General features: G+C 51.9%; 1 protein-coding gene across 3 annotated transcripts in view; it reads right to left on the bottom strand.

The window, feature by feature from the left end:
- Window positions 1-23,037, bottom strand: part of DPP6 (dipeptidyl peptidase like 6) — a 569,872-nt gene that overhangs the window by 99,994 nt on the left and 446,841 nt on the right. For all 3 annotated transcript variants that reach the window (XM_036356191.1, XM_036356189.1, XM_036356190.1), the window contains exon 8: window positions 14,398-14,518. In XM_036356191.1, the coding sequence (XP_036212084.1) occupies window positions 14,398-14,518 (121 nt within the window). The remainder of the gene's footprint in view (window positions 1-14,397; window positions 14,519-23,037) is intronic.

Genomic DNA, 23,037 nt, shown 5'->3' on the forward strand with positions numbered 1-23,037 from the left:
TGATGGGACAGAAGAGGCAGGGGACTGAGGCTGATGGGACAGATGAGGGAGGGGACAGAAGTTGATGGGACAGAGGAGGGAGGAGAAACAGGCTGAATGGAGAAAGGCTGATGGGACAGAGGAGGAAGGGGACAGAGGCTGATGGGACAGAGGAGGGAGGGGACAGAGGCTTATAGGACAGAGATAGGATGGGACAGAGGCTGATGGGACAGATGAGGGAGGGGACAGAGGTTGAAGGAACAGAGGAGGAGGAAGGCGACAGAGCAGTCGTGGGTAAACTACGGCCTGCGGGCTGGATTCGGCCCGTTTGAAATGAATAAAACTATTGAAAATAAAAACTGGCTAGACGGAAGATGGCGGCGGTATAGGCAGACGCGTCCCAGGTCGTGTCCCGGAGCAAATGGAGTGAGCAGCTGAAACTAGTAACATCCACCCCGAATTGGCGAAATTGCTCAGCTGGTGAGACGGTTTGCAGCCGGGAAGAGCAGAACTCCCCTGGAAAGGTAAAAAAACCAGGGATTTGGGCAGGAAAGGTTCCCAGACCTCTGAGCCCAGAGAGTCAGAGGGAGACCGCGTGGCAGACAGCCGCGTCCCTTGGGACAGGCATAGCCCCTGACGGGGGAAAGGAGAACCGCGGGATTCCTGGCGCCGCGGGGAGAATTGCGAGCTGGGTTCTGTGATCACGGAGGACTGAGCCTAAAGGGGGCAGCCTGAAGAGCTGACCAGACCATGCAGTCCGGGTAAGAGAAGAAGCTTACAGAAACCAAGCCTTCCCCGTTTCCGCGGCCGGCATTTGTTTGTTTGTTTTCACTGAATCCTGTTCATGGGACATTTCGGATACAGACACTCACCTGTGCTGAAGAGAGGAAGAGGGTGCGGAGGAGTGGAATCTGGGGAGAGTCTGAGGAGAGAAGGGGGGCCGGGAGAGGTGGCAACGAATTGAGTGCTGAGACACCCCTGAGCCCAGGACTAGGGCAGCCATTCTCTCCGGAGAGTGAGACTCCTCCCCCCAGCCCCCAGGCAAGGAGCACAGCCACACCCAGATTCCACCCTGTAGGAGATCAAGGATTAAAATAACCTGATCAGTCCCTGGGAGTTAACAGGGTCTGGCCTATAGAGGGATTTTCAATCCCAGCAACAACACAGCACTGGTAACTATTACTCAGCCAGCTCTGGGCAGTGAACTCCCACTGGACAGAGAGGCCCTATAGCCTCAGAGGCCAACCCCAGAGCACTGCCACCCAGAGGCTGACCCACAACCTGACTCTTTGCTAAACACAAAATAAGGCAGTCTGGGAAACAAATGCGGCTTGCTTTAAATAAGGACTGTGGTTTACAACACAGAGGAACAGTGTATCGCAGGGAAACTCAACACTCTCCTGAATACCTGGCAGGTCTAAGGCGAGCCACACTGAAGAATAGAAGAACCGAAGGACCTCCACTACTGCAATATTTTTTTATTTTCTTTTTTCACCTTTTAACTAAGAAACCAATTTTTTTTATTTTTATTTTTTTTATTATTTTTTTTTATTATTTTTTCTTTTCTTCTTTTTTTTCTCTTCTTTTTTCCATCACCTGATTTTACCCTTTTAATTACTACCTTCTTATTTTAACCAGTATTATTACTGCTACCATTTTACCATTTTTTTTTTTAAAGTGCCATTTTATTTTCTCTTTATTTTATTTTGGGATTAGTGTTCTCCATTCTATTTTCATCATTATATTATTGGTTGTTTCTAGTTTGCATTCATCTCCAGGGAGCTGTTGCTGGAATTTGTTAGGATTAATGGCTGTTCTATAGGAGTATTCTCCTCATATAAAAAAGTCTCTTCCCCTCTTCCACTTCATTCTCTCTTTTCGCTCTTTTTTTTTTCTTTTCTTTTCTTATCTCGCTTTTATTTCCCCCCCTCCTTTTTCCCAATTTCATTTTTGCACTCCTTTTTTTGGTCCCTACTTTTCTTTTCTTTTTTCTCTTTTCTCTTCCTTCTTCCTTATCCCCTAATTCTCTTAATTCAGGTGGTAACCTTTATTTGGGGTTATTAATATCGTGAATATATTTGTGTATAGTGCCTGGTACGTGGTGCCTTGTTGTGTTGTATTTTGTGCCTTTAAATCAACGCAGCAGATCCAAGCAACAGCAACCTCCTGAGCACCACACCCTCTGCTGAGGAACAGCAGCTGTACGTGAAACCTCGCCCCACCAGCCAGAAGAGCCACCACAGCTGTGAACAGCACCCACCAGAGGAGCTGCTGCCAACTGAAGAGCAGCTGCTACCGCAACCGCCCGAAGAGCAACCACAGACCAAGGAGTCACTGCCACCAAGGGAGCAGCCACTGAACGACTCAACGTCTAGATATGTCAGTGAGATCAAACATGGGTAGACAAAGAAACCCCCAAAGGAAAGAGAAGGAGGACTCTCCAGAAAAGCAGCTAAGTAATACAGAGGCATGCAACATGACAGATAAAGAATTCAGAATAAGGGTCCTAGAGTGCATAAACCGGATGGAGGAAAAAATCGACAACCTCTGCAAGAAGCAAGACGAAACAGATGAAAAAATCGATAACATATGGAAGAAGCTAGAAGAAACAGATGAAAAAATCAACAACTTAAGTAAGACCCAAGAAGAAATGAAGAGTGATATAGCTGCAATGCAAAACTCCATTGAAAGTATCAACAGTAGACTGGGTGAAGCGGAGGACCGAATTAGTGAATTAGAAGACAAGGAAGCAAAACACACCCAAATTGTACTGCAATTGGAGAAAAAAATGAAAAGACAGGAGGAGAGCCTAAGGGAGCTTTGGGACAACATGAAACGAAACAACATACGAATAATAGGGGTACCAGATCAACAGAAGGATGAACAAGGATTAGAAAACCTATTAGAAGAAATAATATCAGAAAACTTCCCTGAGGTGGGGAAGAAAAAGTCACACAAGCCCAGAGAGTCCCAAACAAGGTGAACCCGAAAAGACCCACACCAAGACACATCATAATTACCATGGCAAATGTTCATGACAAAGAGAGAATCTTACAGGCTGCAAGAGAGAGACGGAAAGTTACATACAAGGGATCTCCCATTAGATTGTCAAATGATTTCTCAACAGAAACACATCAGGCCAGAAAAGAATGGACGGAAATTTACAAAGTGATGCAAAGCAAAGGACTGAATCCAAGAATACTCTATCCAGCAAGGCTATCATTCAAACTTGAAGGGGAAATAAGAAGCTTCACAGACAAAAAAAAAGGCTAAGGGAGTTTATCACCACCAAGCCAGCAATGCAAGGAATGCTAAAGGGACTGGTATAAAAATAAGAAATAAAAAGCTCAGAAAGAAAACAGCCACACAAAAACAGAAATTGCTACAAACAAGTACCTTTCAATAATAACTTTAAACGTAAACGGACTAAATGCTCCAAACAAAAGACATCGAGTGGCTGAATGGATAAAAAAACATGACCCATACATCTGCTGTCTACAAGAGACCCACCTCATTAGAAGGGACTCACACAGACTGAAAGTGAAAGGATGGAAAAATATCTTTCAGGAAAATGGAAAGGAAAAGAAAGCTGGGGTAGCAATACTTATATCGGACAAAATAGACCTCAAAGTGGAGGCCATAACAAGAGATAAGGAAGGCCACTTCATAATACTAAAGGGATCAATACAACAAGAAGATATAACCCTGGTAAACATATATGCACCCAATGCAGGAGCACCCAAATTCATAAAAAAACTCCTGGAAGATATCAAAGGAGAGATCGACAACAATACAATCATAGTAGGGGACTTTAATACACCACTAACAGCACTGGATAAGTCCTATAGACAAAGAATCAGCAAAGATACAGCAATCCTAAATGACTCACTAGATCAGATGGACTTAATAGACATCTTCAGAACACTTCACCCCAAAGCCAGGGAATATACGTTCTTCTCAAGTGCTCATGGGACATCTTCAAAAATAGGCCACATATTGGGTCACAAGCAAAGTATCCCCAAATTCAAGAAGATTGAAATCATAAAAAGCATCTTCGCAGACCACGATGGCATAATATTAGAAATAAACTACAATAAAAACAACCCAAAATACTCAAACACCTGGAAGCTGAATAGCATGCTATTAAATATTGATTGGGTTACCAATGAAATCAAAGAAGAAATTTGAAACATCCTGGAAACTAATGACAATGAAAACACAACAATCCAAAACCTATGGGACACAATGAAAGCAGTCCTGAGAGGGAAGTTTATAGCTCTACAGGCCTATCTCAAAAAACAAGAAAAATGGTAGTAAATCATCTAACTCTACAACTCAAAGAATTAGAAAGAGAGCAACAAGAAAACCCCAGAGTGAGCAGAAGGAAGGAGATAATAAAGATTAGAGCAGAAATAAATGACATAGAGACCAAAAAAACAATACAGAAAATCAATGAAACCAAGAGCTGGTTCTTTGAAAGGATAAACAAGATTGACAAACCTCTAGCCAGACTCACCAAGAAGCAAAGAGAGAGGACCCAAATAAACAAAATCAGAAACGATAGAGGCGAAATAACAACAGACCCCACAGAAATACAAATGATTGTTAAAAAATACTATGGACAGCTCTACTCCAACAAACTAGACAACCTGGAGGAAATGGACAAATTCCTAGAAAAATACAACATTCCAAAACTCAATCAGGAAGAATCTAAAAATCTCAACAGGCCAATAACTATGGAAGAAATTGAAGCAGTCATCAAAAAGCTTCCAGCAAACAAAAGCCCAGGACCAGACGGCTTCACAGGGGAGTTTTACCAAACATTCAAGGAAGAACTAAAACCTATCCTCCTCAGACTACTACAAAAAATTCAAGAGGAAGGAACACTTCCAAGCTCATTCTATGAAGCCAGCATCACCCTAATACCAAAACCAGGTAAAGACAACACAATGAAAGAGAATTACAGGCCAATATCCCTCATGAACATAGATGCCAAAATCCTCAACAAAATCTTAGCAAATCGGATCCAGCAGTACATCAGAAAGATCATACACCATGACCAAGTAGGATTTATCCCAGGGATGCAAGGATGGTACAATATCCGCAAATCAATAAACGTGATACATCACATAAACAAATTGAAAGAAAAAAACCACATGGTCATATCAATTGATGCAGAAAAAGCATTTGACAAAATTCAACACCCATTTTTGATAAAAGCTCTCAGCAAGGTGGGAGTAGAAGGATCATACCTCAACATAATAAAAGCCATATATGACAGGCCCACAGCCAACATCATACTCAATGGACAAAAACTAACACCATTTCCCCTAAGAACAGGAACAAGACAGGGATGCCCCCTCTCACCACTCCTGTTCAACATAGTACTGGAAGTGTTAGCCATTGCAATTCGGCAAGAAGAAGAAATAAAAGGCATCCAAATTGGAAAAGAGGAAGTAAAACTGTCCTTATTTGCAGACGACATGATATTATACATACAAAACCCTAGAGACTCCATCAATAAGCTACTGGACTTAATACATGAATTTGGCAATGTAGCAGGATACAAAATTAACCCCAAGAAATCCGAGGCATTTCTATACACCAATAGTGAACTTTCAGAAAGAGAGATTATAAAAACAATCCCGTTTACCATCGCACCAAAAAAATTAAGCTACCTAGGAATAAACTTAACTAAAGAGGTAAAAGACCTCTACTCAGAAAACTACAGGACGTTGAAAAAAGATATAGAGGAAGACATAAACAGATGGAAGAACATACCGTGTTCATGGATTGGTAGAATCAACATCATTAAAATGTCCATACTACCCAAAGCAATCTATAAATTCAACGCACTTCCCATTAAAATAACAACGGCATACTTCAGAGATCTAGAACGAACTCTCCAAAAATTCATCTGGAATAAAAAAAGACCCCGAATAGCTGCAGCAATCCTGAAAAAGACCAAAGTAGGTGGGATCTCAATACCAGATATCAAGTTGTATTACAAAGCCACTGTTCTCAAAACTGCCTGGTACTGGCACAAGAATAGGCATATAGATCAATGGAATAGAATAGAGAGCCCAGAAATCGGCCCGAACCAATATGCTCAATTAATATTTGACAAAGGAGGCAAGAACATACAATGGAGCCAAGATAGTCTCTTCAATAAATGGTGTTGGGAAAATTGGACAGATATATGCAAGAAAATGAAACTAGACCACCACCTTACACCATACACAAAAATAAACTCAAAATGGATAAAGGACTTAAATGTACAACAGGAAACCATAAAAATTCTAGAAGAATCCAAAGGCAACAAAATCTCAGACATATGCCGAAGCAATTTCTTCTCTGATACAGCTCCTACGGCACTTGAAACTAAAGAGAAAATGAACAAATGGGACTACATCAAAATAAAAAGCTTCTGCACAGCAAAAGAAACCATCAACAAAACAACGAGAAAACCCACTGTGTGGGAAAACATATTTGCCAATGTCATATCTGATAAGGGCCTAATCTCCAAAATTTATAGGGAACTCATACAACTTAACAAAAGGAAGATAAACAATCCAATCAAAAAATGGGCAAAGGACCTAAATAGACACCTTTCAAAAGAGGACATTCAGAAAGCCAAGAGACATATGAAAACATGCTCAAAGTCACTAATCATCCGAGAGATGCAAATCAAAACAACAATGAGGTACCATCTCACACCTGTCAGACTGGCTATCATCAACAAATCAACAAACGACAAGTGCTGGAGAGGATGTGGAGAAAAAGGAACACTTGTGCACTGCTGGTGGGAATGCAGACTGGTGCAGCCACTATGGAAGACAGTATGGAGTTTCCTTAAAAAACTGAAAATGGAACTCCCATTTGACCCTGTGATCCCACTTCTAGGAATATATCCCAAGAAACCAGAAACACCAATCAGAAAGGATATATGCACCCCCATGTTCATAGCAGCACAATTCACCATAGCTAAGATCTGGAAACAGCCTAAGTGCCCATCAGTAGATGAATGGATTAGAAAACTGTGGTACATCTACACGATGGAATACTATGCTGCTCTAAAAAGGAAGGAACTCTTACCATTTGCAACGTCATGGATGGAACTGGAGAGCATTATGCTAAGTGAAATAAGCCAGTCAATGAAGGAAAAATACCACATGATCTCACTCATTCATGGATAATAGAGACCATTATAAACTTTTGAACAATAATAGATACAGAGGCAGAGCTGCCTCAAACAGATTGTCAAACTGCAGCAGGAAGGCCGGGGAGGGTTGGGGGGCAGGAGGTAGGGGGGTAAGAGATCAACTGAAGGACTTGTATGCATGCATATAAGCATAACCAGTGGACATAAGACATTGGGGGATAGGGGAGGCTAGGGGACTGTCTAGGGCGGGGGGATAAAATGGACACATATGTAATACCCTTTGTAATACTTTAAGCAATAAAAAAAAAAAAATTAAAACTTCTGCTTGACAAGAGATGCCACTGTTCACATTAAGGGAAGTGCTAGCCTGAGAAAATAATATTTCCCATCCAGAATATTAAAAATGTATAAAGTTTGTATAAGTAAAGAACAATGAGCCCAATATAAAATGGGGAAAAAATATACGAGCAGGCAATTCCAAGAAAAAAAAATCAAAATGATTAATAAAACATAAAAGATGCTTACTTCTTAAGATACCATTTTTCACATACTACTTTGTGAAAATTAAAATGTTGTCAATGGAATGGGAAAAGGGGCCCTCACGTCATTCTCACAGTAACATAAGCATGTGAAACATGTTGAAGGCCAATTAAATATCTGTTAAATTTAAAAAAAGAAAAAAAAAGAAAATAAAAACTGTACCCTTTTATGTAATGATGTTTACTTTGAATTTATATTAGTTCACACTAACACTCCATTCATGCTTTTCTTCTGGCCCTCTGGTCCAGTTTAAGAATCCATTGTGGCCCTCAAGTCAAAAAGTTTGCCCACCACTGGGATAAAGGGTAATGGGACAGAGGAGGGAGGGGACAGAGGCTGATGGGATAGAGGAGGGAGGGGACAGAGGCTGATGGGACAGAGGAGGGAGGGGACAGAGGCTGATGGGACAGAGGAGGGAGGGGACAGAGGCTGATGGGACAGAGGAGGGAGGAGACAGGCTGAATGGAGAAAGGCTGATGGGACAGAGGAGGAAAGAGACAGAGGCTGATGGGACTGAGGCTGATGGCACAGAGGAGAGAGGGGACAGAGGCTGAAGGGACAGAGAAAGGTGTGTATAGAGCCTGATTAAACATAGGCTGAAGGGACAGCTGTTGATGGGACAGAGGAGAGGGGGAGAGAGGCTGATGGGACAGTGCAGTGAGGAGACAGATGCTGATGGGACAGAAGAGCGATGGGACAGAGGAGGGAGTGGACAGAGGATGATGGGACAGAGGAAGGGAGGGGTCAATTGCTGATGAGACAGAGCTGATGGGACAGAGGAGGGAGGGGATAGAGGCTGATGGGATAGTGAAGGGTGGGGACAGAGGCTGATGACACAGAGCAGGGTGGGGACAGAGGCTGATGGGACTGAGGAGGGGGGGACAGAGACTGATGGGACAGAGGAGGGAGGGGACAGAGACTGATGGGACAGAGGAGGGAGGGGTCAGAGGCTGATGGGACAAAGGAAGGAGGGGACAGAGGCTGATGAGACAGAGGCGGGAGGGGACAGAGGCTGATGGGAATTATGCTGATGGCACAGAGGAGAGAGGGGACACATTATGATGGGACAGAGTAAGGTGTGTACAGAGGCTGATGAAAGTGAAGCCGTTGGTACAATGGTAATCGGACAGAGGAGAGAGGGAACAGAGGATGATGGGACAGTGTAGGGATGGGACAGAGGCTGATGGGACAGATGAGGGAGGGGACAGAAGTTGATGGGACAGAGGAGGGAGGAGACAGGCTGAATGAAGAAAGGCTGATGGAACAGAGGAGGAAGGGAATAGAGGCTGATGGGATAAAGGTTTGTACATAGTCCGTTGAAACAGAAGCTTATGGGCCAGATGCTGATGGGACAGAGGTGAGATGGGACAGAGGCTGATGGGACAGTGGAGTGAGGAGACAGAAGCTGATGGGACAGAAGAGGGAGGGGACAGAGGCTGATGGGAGAGAGGAGGAGCGAGAGGACAGAGGATGATGGGACAGAGGAAGGGAGGGTAAAGAGGCTGATGGGACAGTGGTGGAGGAAGGGGATGGAGCAGCCGTGGGCATACTCCGGCCTTTGGGCTGGAATCGGCCTGTTTGAAATGAATAAAACTATTGAAAAAAAACACAGTACCCTTTTATGTAATGATGTTTACTTTGAATTTATATTAGTTCACACAAACACTCCATCCATGCTTTTGTTCCGGCCCTCAGGTCCAGTTTAAGAACCCATTGTGGCACTCAGGTCAAAAAGTATGCCCACCCCTGGGATAGAGGCTGATGGGACAGAGGAGGGAGGAGAAAGAGGCTGAATGGACAGAGGCTGATGGGACAGAGGTGGGAGGGGACAGAGGCTGATGGGACAGAGTAGGGAGGGAACAGAGGCTGATGGGACAGAGGAGGAGGGAGGGGACAGAGGCTGTTGGGTCAGAGGAAAGAGGGGACAGAGGCTAATGGGACAGAGGAGGGAGGGGGCAGAGGCTGATGGGATATAGGAGGGAGGGGACCGAGGCTGATGGGACAGAGGAGGGAGTGGACAGAGGCTGATGGGACAGAGGAGGGAGGGGACAGAGCTGGTGGCACAGAGGGGAGAGGGGAAAGAGGCTGACGGGACAAGGAGGGAGAGGACAGAGTCTGATGGGACAGAGGAGGGTCAGAGACAGAGGCTGACGGGACAGTGGAGGGAACGGACAGAGGCTGCTGGGACAGAGGAGGAAGGAGGGGAGAGGCTGACAGGACAGAGATGGGAGGTGACAGAGGCTGATTTGATAGAGGAGGGAGGAGACAGAGGCTGATGGGATAGAGGAGGGAGGAGAAAAAGGCTGAATGGACAGAGTATGATGGGACAGAGAAGGGAGGGGACAGAGGCTGATGGGATAGAGGCGGGAGGGGTCCGATGCAGATGGGACAGAGGAGGAAGGGGACAGAGGCTGATGGGACAGAGGAGAGAGGGGACAGATGCTGATGGGACAGAGGAGGGAGGGGACAGAATCTGATGGGAGAGAGGCTGATGGGACAGAGGATGGAGGTAACAGAGGCTGTTGGAACAGAGTAGGGAGGAGACAGAGGAGTGAGGGGACAGAGGAGGGAGGGGACAGAAGCTGATGGGACAGAGGCTGATGGGACAGAGGATGGAGGTAACAGAGGCTGATGTGATAGAGTAGGGCGGAGACAGAGGTGGGAGTGGACAGAGGAGGGAGGGGACAGAGGCCGATGGGATAGAGGAGAGAGGGGACAGAGGCTGATGGGGCCTGGAGGGAATTTGGGCGATTTGCCCTGTTTCTCTCCTCCACCTTCCCACACCCAGGTGGGTGAGGACAGCGATGCCCTGCGGAGTGTGAGGTTCTCCTGTTAGCGGCTCCCTGTGCACCAGACAGGAGGCAGCACTGGGCTGTGACTCCCTCTTGGCCACCACAGTGGTAGGTCCAAGGTCCTGTGAGCTTCTCTGTTCCCCCTCCGGCTGGATTGCCGATCTTCGGACCCCCAGCTGCCCTGCAGGTGTGGTGATGAGAGGGTTTCTGGCATGTAAGGAGCACAGGTACACGTGTGTTCATGTGTAATGACTTCCCAGCTCTCACACCACAGCCCAGTGAGGTCGATACTCTCATCATCCCCATCTCACAGACACTTGCATGAAAGTGCAAATCCTTAGCAGGGTCCTTGGAGCTCGAAAAACCTCTAGCAATGTCTTCCTTTTAGCTTCTGGCTAACCAACTTCAGCAAACCTTACCACAGCGGTAGGACCCTATTAAGCAGTCTTTAATCTCATATTAAAAATCAAAATTCGATGTATCTGCATAACATTTAACCAGAAGAATAAAAGAAAGATACACATTTTGCTTGTCAAATCAGTGTGTGGCCACCAGGGGTCAGGGAGCCCTGGGGCCCCGTGAGACACGCGGTCTGGGCCACAGCCTGCATCAGGGTGAAGTTCAGCGGGCGCTGACGGCACCGTAAACCAGGGGAGGTTACAGGATCTGTTTATATTGGACTCATAAAGCCGAGTCCTCTGGCACCAGAGATGGATCTAGACACCGCGCTCCTAAAGATAAGCTAGTGCAAAGTGCTCTTAGTTCTCGCCCCCATCTCGTCTCTACACACACCCAGCTCAACACCCGGACCTAACCCCACCTCCCACCAGTCAAAATTAGCCCATTAGCGCAAAACTTTGTTTTTGATCCTTCTTGGTCTAAGGTGGCCGTTTGATTGGCCATTGCTCCTATCAATCAAAGTCGACCAGCACACATTTCCCACTACGATTGGCCTCGGCACCTTTGCCCCGCCTCCAGGCAGACACTCACTTTCACCGGTTTGGGCAAAATGGCGCCTGCGAGTAACGATGACTGACCTCGAGGGTACCAGGCTCTGACCTCAGCCGCCCCGTCCGGCGGAGATATCTCCATCTTTCGTCAAGCTCGGTCCTCTCCGGAGAGCCCCATATCGGACAGGCGCCAATACCAGCCAGCGAGCTGCTCTGGACGCCATCCCGGCACCCGGACCCCAGCGCCTGGCCCTGCAACGCCCTCACAAAGAACGCTGCCCCAAGCCTCGCGAGGCTTTCGGAGCGGACGAGAGGCCCAGCCTCACAGTCGCGCAGTGTGCCTAGTTCCCCTGCCCTCCTTTTAAAAGAATCCTCACCCAGGGATATTTTTCCCATTGAATTTTTTTCAGAGAGAGTGGAAGGGAAGGAGGGGGCTGGATGAGAGAGAGAGAACCTCAGTGAGCGAGACACAGGGCTCGGTTGCCTCCCACATGTAACCCGACCAGGGCAGGGGATTGAACCTGCAACCCGGGATGCGTCCTTGACTGGGAATTGAACCTGACACCCTTCAGGGCACAGGCCGCCGCTCTAACCACCGAGCCACCGGCCAGGGCACCTTTTTTTTCTTCCCTAAAGGGAGTGTCTGGAAATGAAACATTAAGTCACAGGATAGAAACAAACAATCTTTGCCTGTTACCTCCCTGTTACTAACAGAAAGCAGGCCTCCCCGGGCTCCCAGCCTCAGGAATCTCAGCATGGCGGCCAGAACTGCCCAGGGAACGACACGGAGTCGATGAGGCGGCCACGTCAGCTGGGATTACAGTGAGATATGGGGGTGCCACTGTCCCACCAGCGCAATGCTGTGCCCATGCCTTGAAGAAGTCCCCTTCCAATGGCTTTGCTAAGCAAAAGCGTCACTTGAACTGCAAAGCAATGAGCTTTGTATTTTATCAGGAAGACGAGGGAGTTGGTGTAATCTCCTGGGTGTGGCCTTTGAAGGCGATCGGGCCCGGAGCACGAGGATCGAGCAGCCAGCACGCCCGGCCCTTCCCCTTCGGGCCCTTTGGGGTGTTAGGACACTGACCGCTCTGGCACTCGGGGCGCCGCTCACAGAACGTGTGGCCACAGGGGATGCCGGTCAGTGTCCCTTTCATTCCACCGACACCCTCCTGAGGGGCCAAGGACCAGGTGGCAATAAAACCCCAAGACTGATTCTCCTGAGGCCCAGAAGGCACCCCGGAAACCGGAGCCCTGGGGCTGGGGGCAGCAGCTGCCACGGGAGGATAAATGGCTGCCCGGTGACCCCACTGGGACGGCAGCCCTGACGGGCACCACGGGCCAGCCGGTCTGCCGGAAGACGGGCTGCACAGAAATGGGATGGTGGTGGCCTCCGGGAGGGGCGCAGCTGACTGGAGGGCGTAGGGTGCTGCCTGAGGTGCTGGGTGCCTGTCTTGATGGGGCTAAACGGTACCTGCACTTATCACACACGAAGCGGCGCCTTACGCTGTGCCTTCCATTGCAGCCGCTTACTGTGTGTCTCACCTGTAGTAAAGCAGGGCCCAGCCCGGACCCAGCCTCAGTGTCTGCAGCGACTTTACAATGCGAAGTCGCGCCCGCTGACAGCCTGTGGGCCGCACCGCGCAGGAGTGGGTGGATGGGGGCGGGTGACGGGGAGGGAGGGAAAGGCCATTTCTGTGCCTGATGACACCGGGAGCCCCCTCGGCTCAGACCAGCGTGGTGGCCGCGTGGTCCCCGCGGGCAGGTGAGAAGCGTGTGAGCCACACCTCGGCCCAGCGCTGGGTGCGCAGGTTCCAGGTTCCCTTCTGGATTTCTGGAAAGGTAACTGTCCAGGACTTGAACAATGTGACTCCCTAAGGCCTCTCCCTTAACCTCGGTGACCCCGGGCGGATGACCTGACTCCACTTGGCTCAGCCGCCACGTGTCAGTCACAGTCACCGCCGGGAACGCTGTTAGGAGGGGCTACACACTGAAGCCTGAACCCCCACTGGGCGGGTGTTCAGTGGGGCCTTTGGAGGTGGGGTGACATCCTACAAGGGGGTGCGGAGACCAGGGAGAGCCTCACTGGTCCTCGACCTGGACCATCAGCCTCACCAGCTGCGAGAAACGGTGAGTCGCTCAGGCCGCCTGTCTGCGACGCTGTGACAGCCTCGATCTGTTATACAGCCTGAAGCGGAGGGTAGTGAGGAAATCGCACGGTGCTCGGCACAGAGCCTGCGCGGACAGCCCGCAGCACAGGGTGGGAGGGTCCCTGAGCGTGGGCGGACCACGCGTGCTGGGAGCAGAGCTCCTCACTCGCTGCCTTGCTGTGGAACAGTGCACACCGCTGGGCACTCTCAGCCAGAGGCAACCAGTGGTAGGAGACGTCCCACGAGGCAGGGACCCGGGGCAGCAGCTCACGTGGATCCGCTCCTTTCAGGAACGTTAACCTGTTACTTCTCTCCCGACTCTGCCCACCTTGGGGCAGAAAGGCCCTCGGCCTCTGGGAGCGAGTCAGAAACCTGTGCATAGCCCAGTGTCCCCAGAAGTCACCTCGCATACAGTATGCCTCCCAGGACAGCGCCCTGCCCTCGAGCCAAAGAGCTTGAGTCCTGGGAAGCCCCACGCCTGCCCCGTCTCCCGCCACCGCCTGGTGCCCCAACAGTGTATTGTAATTTAGCAGAACCTCAAGAAGCTGGAGTTTGAGCTATAGTTAAAGTGAAAGGGAACACTATCAACCACCACCAGGGACAGTGGCGACTACAGTGACCATATGACCACAGCAACCACAGTAACCACAGCAACCGTGGCAACCACAGCAACCACAACAGCCATGGCAACCATGGAGCCACATGACCACACAACCATGGCAACCACAACAGCCATGGCACTCATGGCACCACTTGACCACAGCGACCACAGACCACACGACCACAGCAACCACAGGATCCTGCTCCTCCGCTGCTCGGTGGCTCACCTTCGTACAGCCAGTCGCTGAGGCCGTTGTAGATGACGTCCTCCTTCCCCGTCGAGACCACGCGGATGGCCTGCTTCCCGACGTGAGCGCAGTAGTAGATGTTGTTCTCAAAGATAAATATCTGGTTTGGGAAGACAAAACACAGGGTTAACCCAGAAGGTGGCCACAGGGAGGCCGCTCAAAAAAGCCTGAACCAGCCGTGTGGTTACGGTTTCCGGGGCATTTATCTGGCAAGACAGGTCGTCTCAGGACCCGTGGGCTCACCCGCAGCAGAAAGAACCTGGTTTCAGGTGAATCGGGGACTCGAACTTCCCACGAAGGCGACATAGCCCACCCGCCGTCCTCACTCACCAGGGCGGGCGGTCTGCCGTCCGAGACTTGGGCACATTGACCTGACCCCACTGGGCTCAGCCGCCACGTGTCAGTCACAGTCACCACCGGGCACGCCGTGAGGAGGGGCTGCACAGTCAGAGCAGCAGTCACATTCCCCTGACATGAAGACGGCTGGGAGCGGAGGTCTGCGGCTCCCCACTGCATGCTCAGTAGCACTGGCTTAGTGGCCGGCTCTGTGTGCAGTGATGGGTGAGGAGAGACGCGACCTGCTTGCATTCTACCTACAAGCTGGTGAGAAAGACGAACCGAAGGAACACGTTCCTGTGCGGCTGGGGGGGGCCCTGGGAACATGACACAGGCCGCCCGGGCTTAGGCCACAGGGCAGGGAAGGGTCCCTGAGAGAGACCGAGAGCACTTTACTGTGGAAAATGCACATGACACCAAAGGTATCATCTTCACTGTTTGTGAGTTCACCACTCGGTGCTGCCGGTGCATCCACACTGCTGCCTGGCCACCAGCACCGCCTCAGACCTTGTCATCCTCCCCAGATGAAACCCTGTCCCCAGGCAACACCAACCCCTTCCCCCCCCAGCTCCTGGGCCTCCCACTCCATTTCTTGTCTCTGTGGCTCTGAGGGCTGGGGACATGTCCTCTCAGGGGCGCCCTGCACCCCCTGTCCTCAGGGCCTCCATGGGGGAGCAGGTGTCAGAGTTTCCAGCGATTTTAAGCTGGGACCTGCATGAGCAGCAGGCTGGAGAGAGGGGCTGGGAAGGTGATCCCACAGAAGAAAGCGCTGGAGAGAAAAGCAGAGGCAGGCATGGGTGTGAGCATGGGCATGGGCACTGTAGGAACTGGACGGAGGCTCCCTGGGTGCCCATTAGGGCAAGAAGAGGGCCTGAGGGGAAGGCAGAGCGGCGGCAGCAGCTCTTGGGGTGTCCGTCCCAGGGAGCAGGGCTTAGGAGGGTGCATGTGGGGGAGACTCGAGTCTTCTGAAGGGAAGCCCATGGGGAGGGTCCTGGGGTAGGAGCTCATGGGGAAGAGCCTGTGGGGAGAAGCCCGTGGGGGGGAGGGTGGGGAGGAAGAGGCTGTAGGGAGGAAGAGGCTGTAGGGAGGAGGAGCCTGTGGGGAGGAGGAGCCTATGGGGAGGAAGAGACTGTGGGGAGGAAGAGGCTGTGGGGAGGAGGAGCCTGTGGGAGGAGCCCGTGGGGAGGAGGAGCCCGTGGGGAGGAGGAGCCTGTGGGGAGGAGGAGCCTGTGGGGAGGAGGAGCCTATGGGGAGGAAGAGACTGTGGGGAGGAAGAGGCTGTGGGGAGGAGGAGCCTGTGGGAGGAGCCCGTGGGGAGGAGGAGCCTGTGGGGAGGAGGAGCCTGTGGGGGGGAGGAGCCTGTGGGGAGGAGGAGCCTGTGGGGAGGAAGAGGCTGTGGGGAGGAGGAGACTGTGGGGAGGAGGAGCCTGTGGGGAGGAGGAGCCTGTGGGGAGGAAGAGGCTGTGGGGAGGAGGAGCCTGTGGGGAGGAGGAGCCTGTGGGAAGGAGGAGGCTGTGGGGAGGAGGAGGCTGTGGGGAGGAGGAGCCTGTGGGGAGGAAGAGCCTGTGGGGAGGAGGAGCCTGTGGGGAGGAGGAGACTGTGGGGAGGAAGAGCCTGTGGGGAGGAAGAGCCTGTGGGGAGGAGGAGCCTGTGGGGAGGAGGAGGTTGTGGGGAGGAGGAGACTGTGGGGAGGAGGAGACTGTGGGGAGGAGGAGGCTGTGGGGAGGTGGAGCCTGTGGGGAGGAGGAGGCTGTGGGGAGGAGGAGCCTGTGGGGAGGAGGAGCCTGTGGGGAGGAGGAGCCTGTGGGGAGGAAGAGCCTGTGGGGAGGAGGAGCCTGTGGGGAGGAGGAGGCTGTGGGGAGGAGGAGCCTGTGGGGAGGAGGAGGCTGTGGGGAGGAGGAGACTGTGGGGAGGAGGAGGCTGTGGGGAGGAGGAGGCTGTGGGGAGGAAGAGCCTGTGGGGAGGAAGAGCCTGTGGGGAGGAGGAGCCTGTGGGGAGGAGGAGCCTGTGGGGAGGAGGAGACTGTGGGGAGGAGGAGGCTGTGGGGAGGAGGAGACTGTGGGGAGGAGGAGACTGTGGGGAGGAGGAGCCTGTGGGGAGGAGGAGGCTGTGGGGAGGAGGAGCCTGTGGGGAGGAGGAGGCTGTGGGGAGGAGGAGACTGTGGGGAGGAGGAGGCTGTGGGGAGGAGGAGCCTGTGGGGAGGAGGAGGCTGTGGGGAGGAGGAGCCTGTGGGGAGGAGGAGCCTGTGGGGAGGAAGATGCTGTGGGGAGGAGGAGACTGTGGGGAGGAGGAGGCTGTGGGGAGGAGGAGACTGTGGGGAGGAGGAGACTGTGGGGAGGAGGAGCCTGTGGGGAGGAGGAGGCTGTGGGGAGGAGGAGCCTGTGGGGAGGAGGAGGCTGTGGGGAGGAGGAGACTGTGGGGAGGAGGAGGCTGTGGGGAGGAGGAGCCTGTGGGGAGGAGGAGGCTGTGGGGAGGAGGAGCCTGTGGGGAGGAGGAGGCTGTGGGGAGGAGGAGGCTGTGGGGAGGAGGAGCCTGTGGGGAGGAGGAGGCTGTGGGAAGGAGGAGGCTGTGGGGAGGAGGAGCCTGTGGGGAGGAGGAGGCTGTGGGGAGGAGGAGGCTGTGGGGAGGAGGAGACTGTGGGGAGGAGGAGACTGTGGGGAGGAGGAGCCTGTGGGGAGGAAGAGCCTGTGGGGAGGAGGAGCCTGTGGGGAGGAGGAGGCTGTGGGGAGGAGGAGACTGTGGGGAGGAGGAGGCTGTGGGGAGGAGGAGCCTGTGGGGAGGAGGAGGCTGTGGGGAGGAGGAGCCTGTGGGGAGGAGGAGCCTGTGGGGAGGAAGAGGCTGTGGGGAGGAGGAGCCTGTGGGGAGGAAGAGCCTGTGGGGAGGAGGGGCCTGTGGGGAGGAGGAGCCTGTGGGGAGGAAGATGCTGTGGGGACAGACTGCTGCCTGCTGCCCACCGCCCACCGCCCACCACCCACTGCCCACTGTCCACTGCCTGCCACCTGCCACCCACTGCCCAATGCCTGCTGCCTGCTGCCCGCCGCCTGCTGCCCGCTGCCCGCTGCCCGTGGGGTGAGCTGGGATCTGAGTGATGAGGCAAAGTCTTTCTCAACAGAGACCTCTGGGGCAGCCGGGAGACGGTGCCCCTGCTGCAGAGTTGGGGTGACAGAAGACAGTTCTGACCCGGGGCCAGCCCAAACTCTCCGGTGGGCGGGGAGCTCCTTCATGGCTCTCGGATTCTGACTCACGTTTGAGGGATCTGGGAGCTCTGAAGTACCCCATGCCGGCCGTCAGCCTGCCCGACGACCAGTGCCTAGGGGAGACCCACCAGTGACTCCAATGTGCAGCCAAATGTAGGAACCAGTGGCCCCGGGAACCAGACCCCCTCGCCTCTTCATCGGATTGGGCTACGGGACGTGTTCTCTGCAGCACCCACACGGGCTGCCAGGCTTCCTGCCCCTGCCCCCCGCCCACAGCTACCGCGGCACCAGCACCATCACTGCACACGCCGATGTCACCGGAAACCGTGCTCTGTGCACTGAGATCAGCACTCACACCAACTTTTATTAAAAAAAAAAAATTCTACTGGGTTTTTAGAGAGGGAGGAGGGGAAAGGGAGAAAGAGAGAGAGAAATATTGACGTGAGAGCAGAACATAGATCAGCCACCTCCCGCACTCTGCCCACCATGCATGAAGCCTGAACCCAGGCACGTGCCCTGACCACCCTTCGGTGCCCAAGATGACGCCCAACCAACTGAGCCACACTCGCCAGGGCTCAAAACAGTCTTTTAAAAGAAATGCGACAACAAACATGGTCAGGATCATGAGGAGACCACTGAGCGGGCGCTCTGCCCAGGGAAACTGGGGCACTGGCCCTCTCACTGACAGCGCAGAGCAGGCGGTCCCCTCACTCTGCTCAGGCTGCACAGAGGGGAGCAGGGCCCCAGTGTGAGGACGCCCTCCTGTCACCACAGTGGCCTTTCTTGTGGGTCTGCCTAAGGCAAGGGTGTTGCCAAGCCTGAACTTCCTTCTGTGTTGTGTTCTACGCCTATCATTCATTTGGAGTCAAAGGAGGCTGCAGCCAATTGATATCCCAAGAAGGTAAAACCCTGACAGGCGTGAAACGGCTCCCGCCGTGGCTCTCTCCTCCTGGAGGACGCGGAGAGCAGGCGTTACAACGCAGGCGCGTTGCCCTGATGCCGTTTTCCCTTTTCCTTCTGACATTCAGTTAAGATGTCAGAACAAAGGTGCTGGAGGCCGGCGAGTTTTGTCTGTGGTTACACGGGCCAACACGGGAGGTGGAAGCCCTGGTGCTGGGCGTGGCAAGCGCGGGCACGGGGGCGAGCGGCTGGGCTTTCACTGTTCATCCTCTGCGACGCTCAGGCGTACAGCACGCAGGCGCACCACCTGTCCCCATTCCTGCAGGAGCGCCTTGGCTTCCCAGGTGTGCAGGTGGCGTTGCATCAGCCCAGGAACCCCCACCCCTGCCCCACTGATCGAGAGTGTGGGGACAGCAGCTCCTCCCAGTGAACTTCTTGCATTTTTATTGCATTTATTGGGGTGACATTGTTAATAGAGTTACATAGGTTTCAGGTGTATAAATCTATAAACATCACATGTATATTGTTTTGTGTGTTCTCCTCCCCCAGTCAAGTCTCCTTCCATCTCCACTTACCCTCTCCCACCTCCCCACCTCCCTCTCCCTCTGGCAATCACCGTACCACTGTCTGTGCCTATGAATTATTTATTTATTTACTAGAGGCCTGGTGCACGAAATTCATGCACCGGACAGGGGGGCGTCCCTCCGCCTGGCCTGTGCCCTCTCGCAGTCCAGGACCTCTCGCTCCTTACCGCCCACCTGCTCACTGCTCCTTGCCACTCGGCTCGCCACTGCCCTCGCCAGCCATGAGCCTGGCTTCTGGCTGAGCGTCTGCCCCCTGGTGGTCTGCCCCCAGTGCACATCATAGTGACCTGTTGTTCTGGTCGTTCTGTCATAATGGGCACTTAGGCTTTTATTATATAGATTTTTTTTGTTTAATGTCTTCAGTGTATTCACACAGCCCTGCAACTCCTCTCCCCACTGACCACTGTCAGTCTGTTCTCTGCATCTGTGAATCTATTTCTATTTTGTTTGCCTGCTTTTATTATATTCCATATATAAGTGAAATCACATTGTACTTGTCTTTCTCCCAGTGGCTTATTTCACGGTATCTTGATTCACCAAGACCAAAGCCTTCCCTCACTTCCAGGCCTGGTGTTTCTTTTGATGTCTCTGTAATAAGAGGTGGGGAGTGCACGCTCTGGGAGCAATTTCAGCCCCTCGCCGCCGGCCACACCCATCCCAAGCAGAGAGCTCATGAAATGCAATCAAATGCCCAGGACGACGCAGTGCAGCAGATTTCAGTGTTTTTAAAAAACAACCCCTTTTTCATTAGCCTGATTTCTATGAGCTTCAGGCCACCCATGGCTCATGCTTCATGGGGACAGTAAATTCTGCGAATGCTCAACTAGCTGGACTTCTTCAGAGAACTTTCAGTTAAATAGATTTTCTGGGTGAATTGTCTAATTAAGGAAAAGACTTTTTCAATGTCAGTCTTTATTCAGGAAATAGTTTCTTATCTTCTACTTTCCTGATGCATTAACTATGTGGAGCTGGCAGCAGGGCGCCAGCTCTGGCAGCGAGGAGCCACCATGGCGACGGAACACATGGAAAAGTGGAAATGCCACAGCCCACCGACCACACGGCAACAAAGTAGGACCAGCAAATGCATTCACTCCTTTCTGGGTGAATGTGTGTGCGTGTATGTTGGTGAGTAAGGTATAAAACTATTTTTTTTTACTAAAACTGAGGTCCAGTTTTGCAGTTTGTATCAGAAATGCTTTCCCACATCTGAGCCATGCCTTTCAGGAAATAGACCAGAGTTGACTTAACTACACCCTGTTGTTCGGAAAAAGAACCTTTTCTGTTTCTATCACCATAAAAATGCTATTCTGTGCATCTTTGAAAATATATTTTTATTGATTTCAGAGAGGAAGGAAGTGGGAGAGAGATAGAAACATCAATGATGAGAGAGAATCATTGATCAGCTACCTGTGGCAGGCCCCACACTGGGATCAAGCCTTCAACCTGGGCACATGCCCTGACCAGGAATCGAACCGTGACCTCCTGGTTCACAGGTCCACTGAGCCACGCCGGCCGGGCCCCCTGCACATCTTTTTATACCATGGTTAACGCCAAGATTCATTGCTTGCCAAAAGCAGTCTTCTGACTCCAAGGAAGTGAGTGAATTTCCCAGTGCCTTCCTGAGGATGGACAAACCCACTCTCCCCGGCCCCTACCGGATGCTCATGGGCATTTCTGAATGTGGTCCAGCAGGGCAGAGATGCTGCCAGTGACCAGCGTTCCTTGTTGAATCACCTGTCACACCAGGTGTTCGAGGTGTCCCAGGGTCAGCCTGAGCGTTTATTAAAGCCGAAACGCCCTTCCCAGATGGTGCCGCACATCCCAGTCCAATGCCTGGCCTGCGATGGTCAGGGTGGAGGTCTCAGAACTGCCCTTCTCCCTGGTTATGAGACAAGCAGCCACCACCTCCTCTCCAGCCTGGGCTATATTCCCTCCTGAGCAGCCATTTCCTCTGGCTCCTGGTCTCCGGAGCTGGCGGCCGCTCCTCAGCTCCTCCAGAGGGGCCGGGGAGCAGACCAGCGGCTGGGTCAGAAGTCGCACTCTTGGCCCGTGCCCCTGAGACGTCGCTTGCCAGGCCTGGCTGCCGGGCTGGCCCTGGACGGAAGCCCTCAGACGTGACTGCTGCTCTGTCCGCTCCCACTCAGTGGCCTGCCTTTTCTGTGACTTACCCTCCAAACAACGGAAGACCATCGGGCCAGGAACAAAGTCAGGCAACTCATGGGAGAGATGTCATGGGTATTAGTTCATGGAAAAGAAGAGAGATCCTATTAAATACATGTTAATCTCGTCAACCCTGGGATATAATTAAATTTATGCTGATTTAAATAACTATGCAACGAATTCTATTAGCAAAAATTTTTAATCATAGAATTACAAATATACTTTTTTAGCTGATAAAGCCCAGTGCTGGTGAGTAAGCAATAGGAATGAGAGAGTAATGAGGTGGAAAACAACCTGTACATATGTATCAAGAACCTTGAGCCATTGTTCATATATTTGACTTGGTAATTTCACATCTGGAGCATTTTAGTAAGGTCAAAGGGGCTCTGCCACATCAATTATAATATAGAGCATTATAAATAGTCTGGGTGTCCAACAGGGAGAAGGTGAGCTACATTTTTGAAAATATAATCCATGAAATATTATGTAACTATTAAACGTTTGTATCAACTGTCAACAATATACACACACACACACACACACACACACACATATATATATATATATATACATATATAACGATGTGTCTAATGAGAATTTGATTGCATAAAATGCTAATTATGTCATTGTAGGTAAAAAGGTTGGGCTATGAAACTGATTATTATAACTATAAAAAGGGCCTCCTAGAATATGAATAGTAACAGTCTATACATACTGGGTATGTCGGTACTATTGTAAGAGATTTCCTTTTCTATTTTCTGTATTTTTTACTTTGTACGTTCGGTATTATTTTTACAACGGGAAAGTCAATGAGAAAACCTACAGCGAGCCTGGCGCCTGAAGTGGGGATTGGGGAGAAAACACCGACTGGGTTACCGCCCTGTGGGTGAGCGGCCACGTGTCCCGGGAAGGACCTGGACACAGGGTGCAGCCACAGGACGGGCCCCAGGGCCGCGGACTCCCGGCTGTGGTTCTGACCGGGGTCGCAGGACCGTCCCGGGTGCTTTGTGCCCACACTGCGCCCTCCCTGTGCCTGTCGTCTCGGCACTCTCGCCTCCGTCTGAAAGCGGGTCCCTGCTCAGTGGGTGATTACTACTCAAAGCATAACCAGCTGACTACAGACAAGGAGACACAGCCACCCCAGATGGGCACCCCATGCTCCTTGGCAGTGAAGGGATCCCCTGGCCTTCGACTCCCTCGTCCCTCTGCCAAGGCAGCACCCCCCCCCCCTCGCCCCCGTCTTCCCACCCCTCCTGAGGGAGGAGGCCTGTGGGGCGATGGGTCCGTCCTCCTCCCAGGGCTGGGCTGAAGGGAGCCTGGGGTGAGTCATTGAGCTGTGCGGGCAGCCTCGGCCTCACCTGTGCTGGGGGCCCGGCCAGCTGTGGACGCCCGGTCTGACCCTGGCCCTCGGCACAGCCCCGGCTGGGGCAGGGGGCACAGGG

This window comes from Myotis myotis, unplaced genomic scaffold, assembly GCF_014108235.1.
Source record: "Myotis myotis isolate mMyoMyo1 unplaced genomic scaffold, mMyoMyo1.p scaffold_m19_p_25, whole genome shotgun sequence".
In the NCBI taxonomy this organism is placed as follows: Eukaryota; Metazoa; Chordata; class Mammalia; order Chiroptera; family Vespertilionidae; genus Myotis; species Myotis myotis.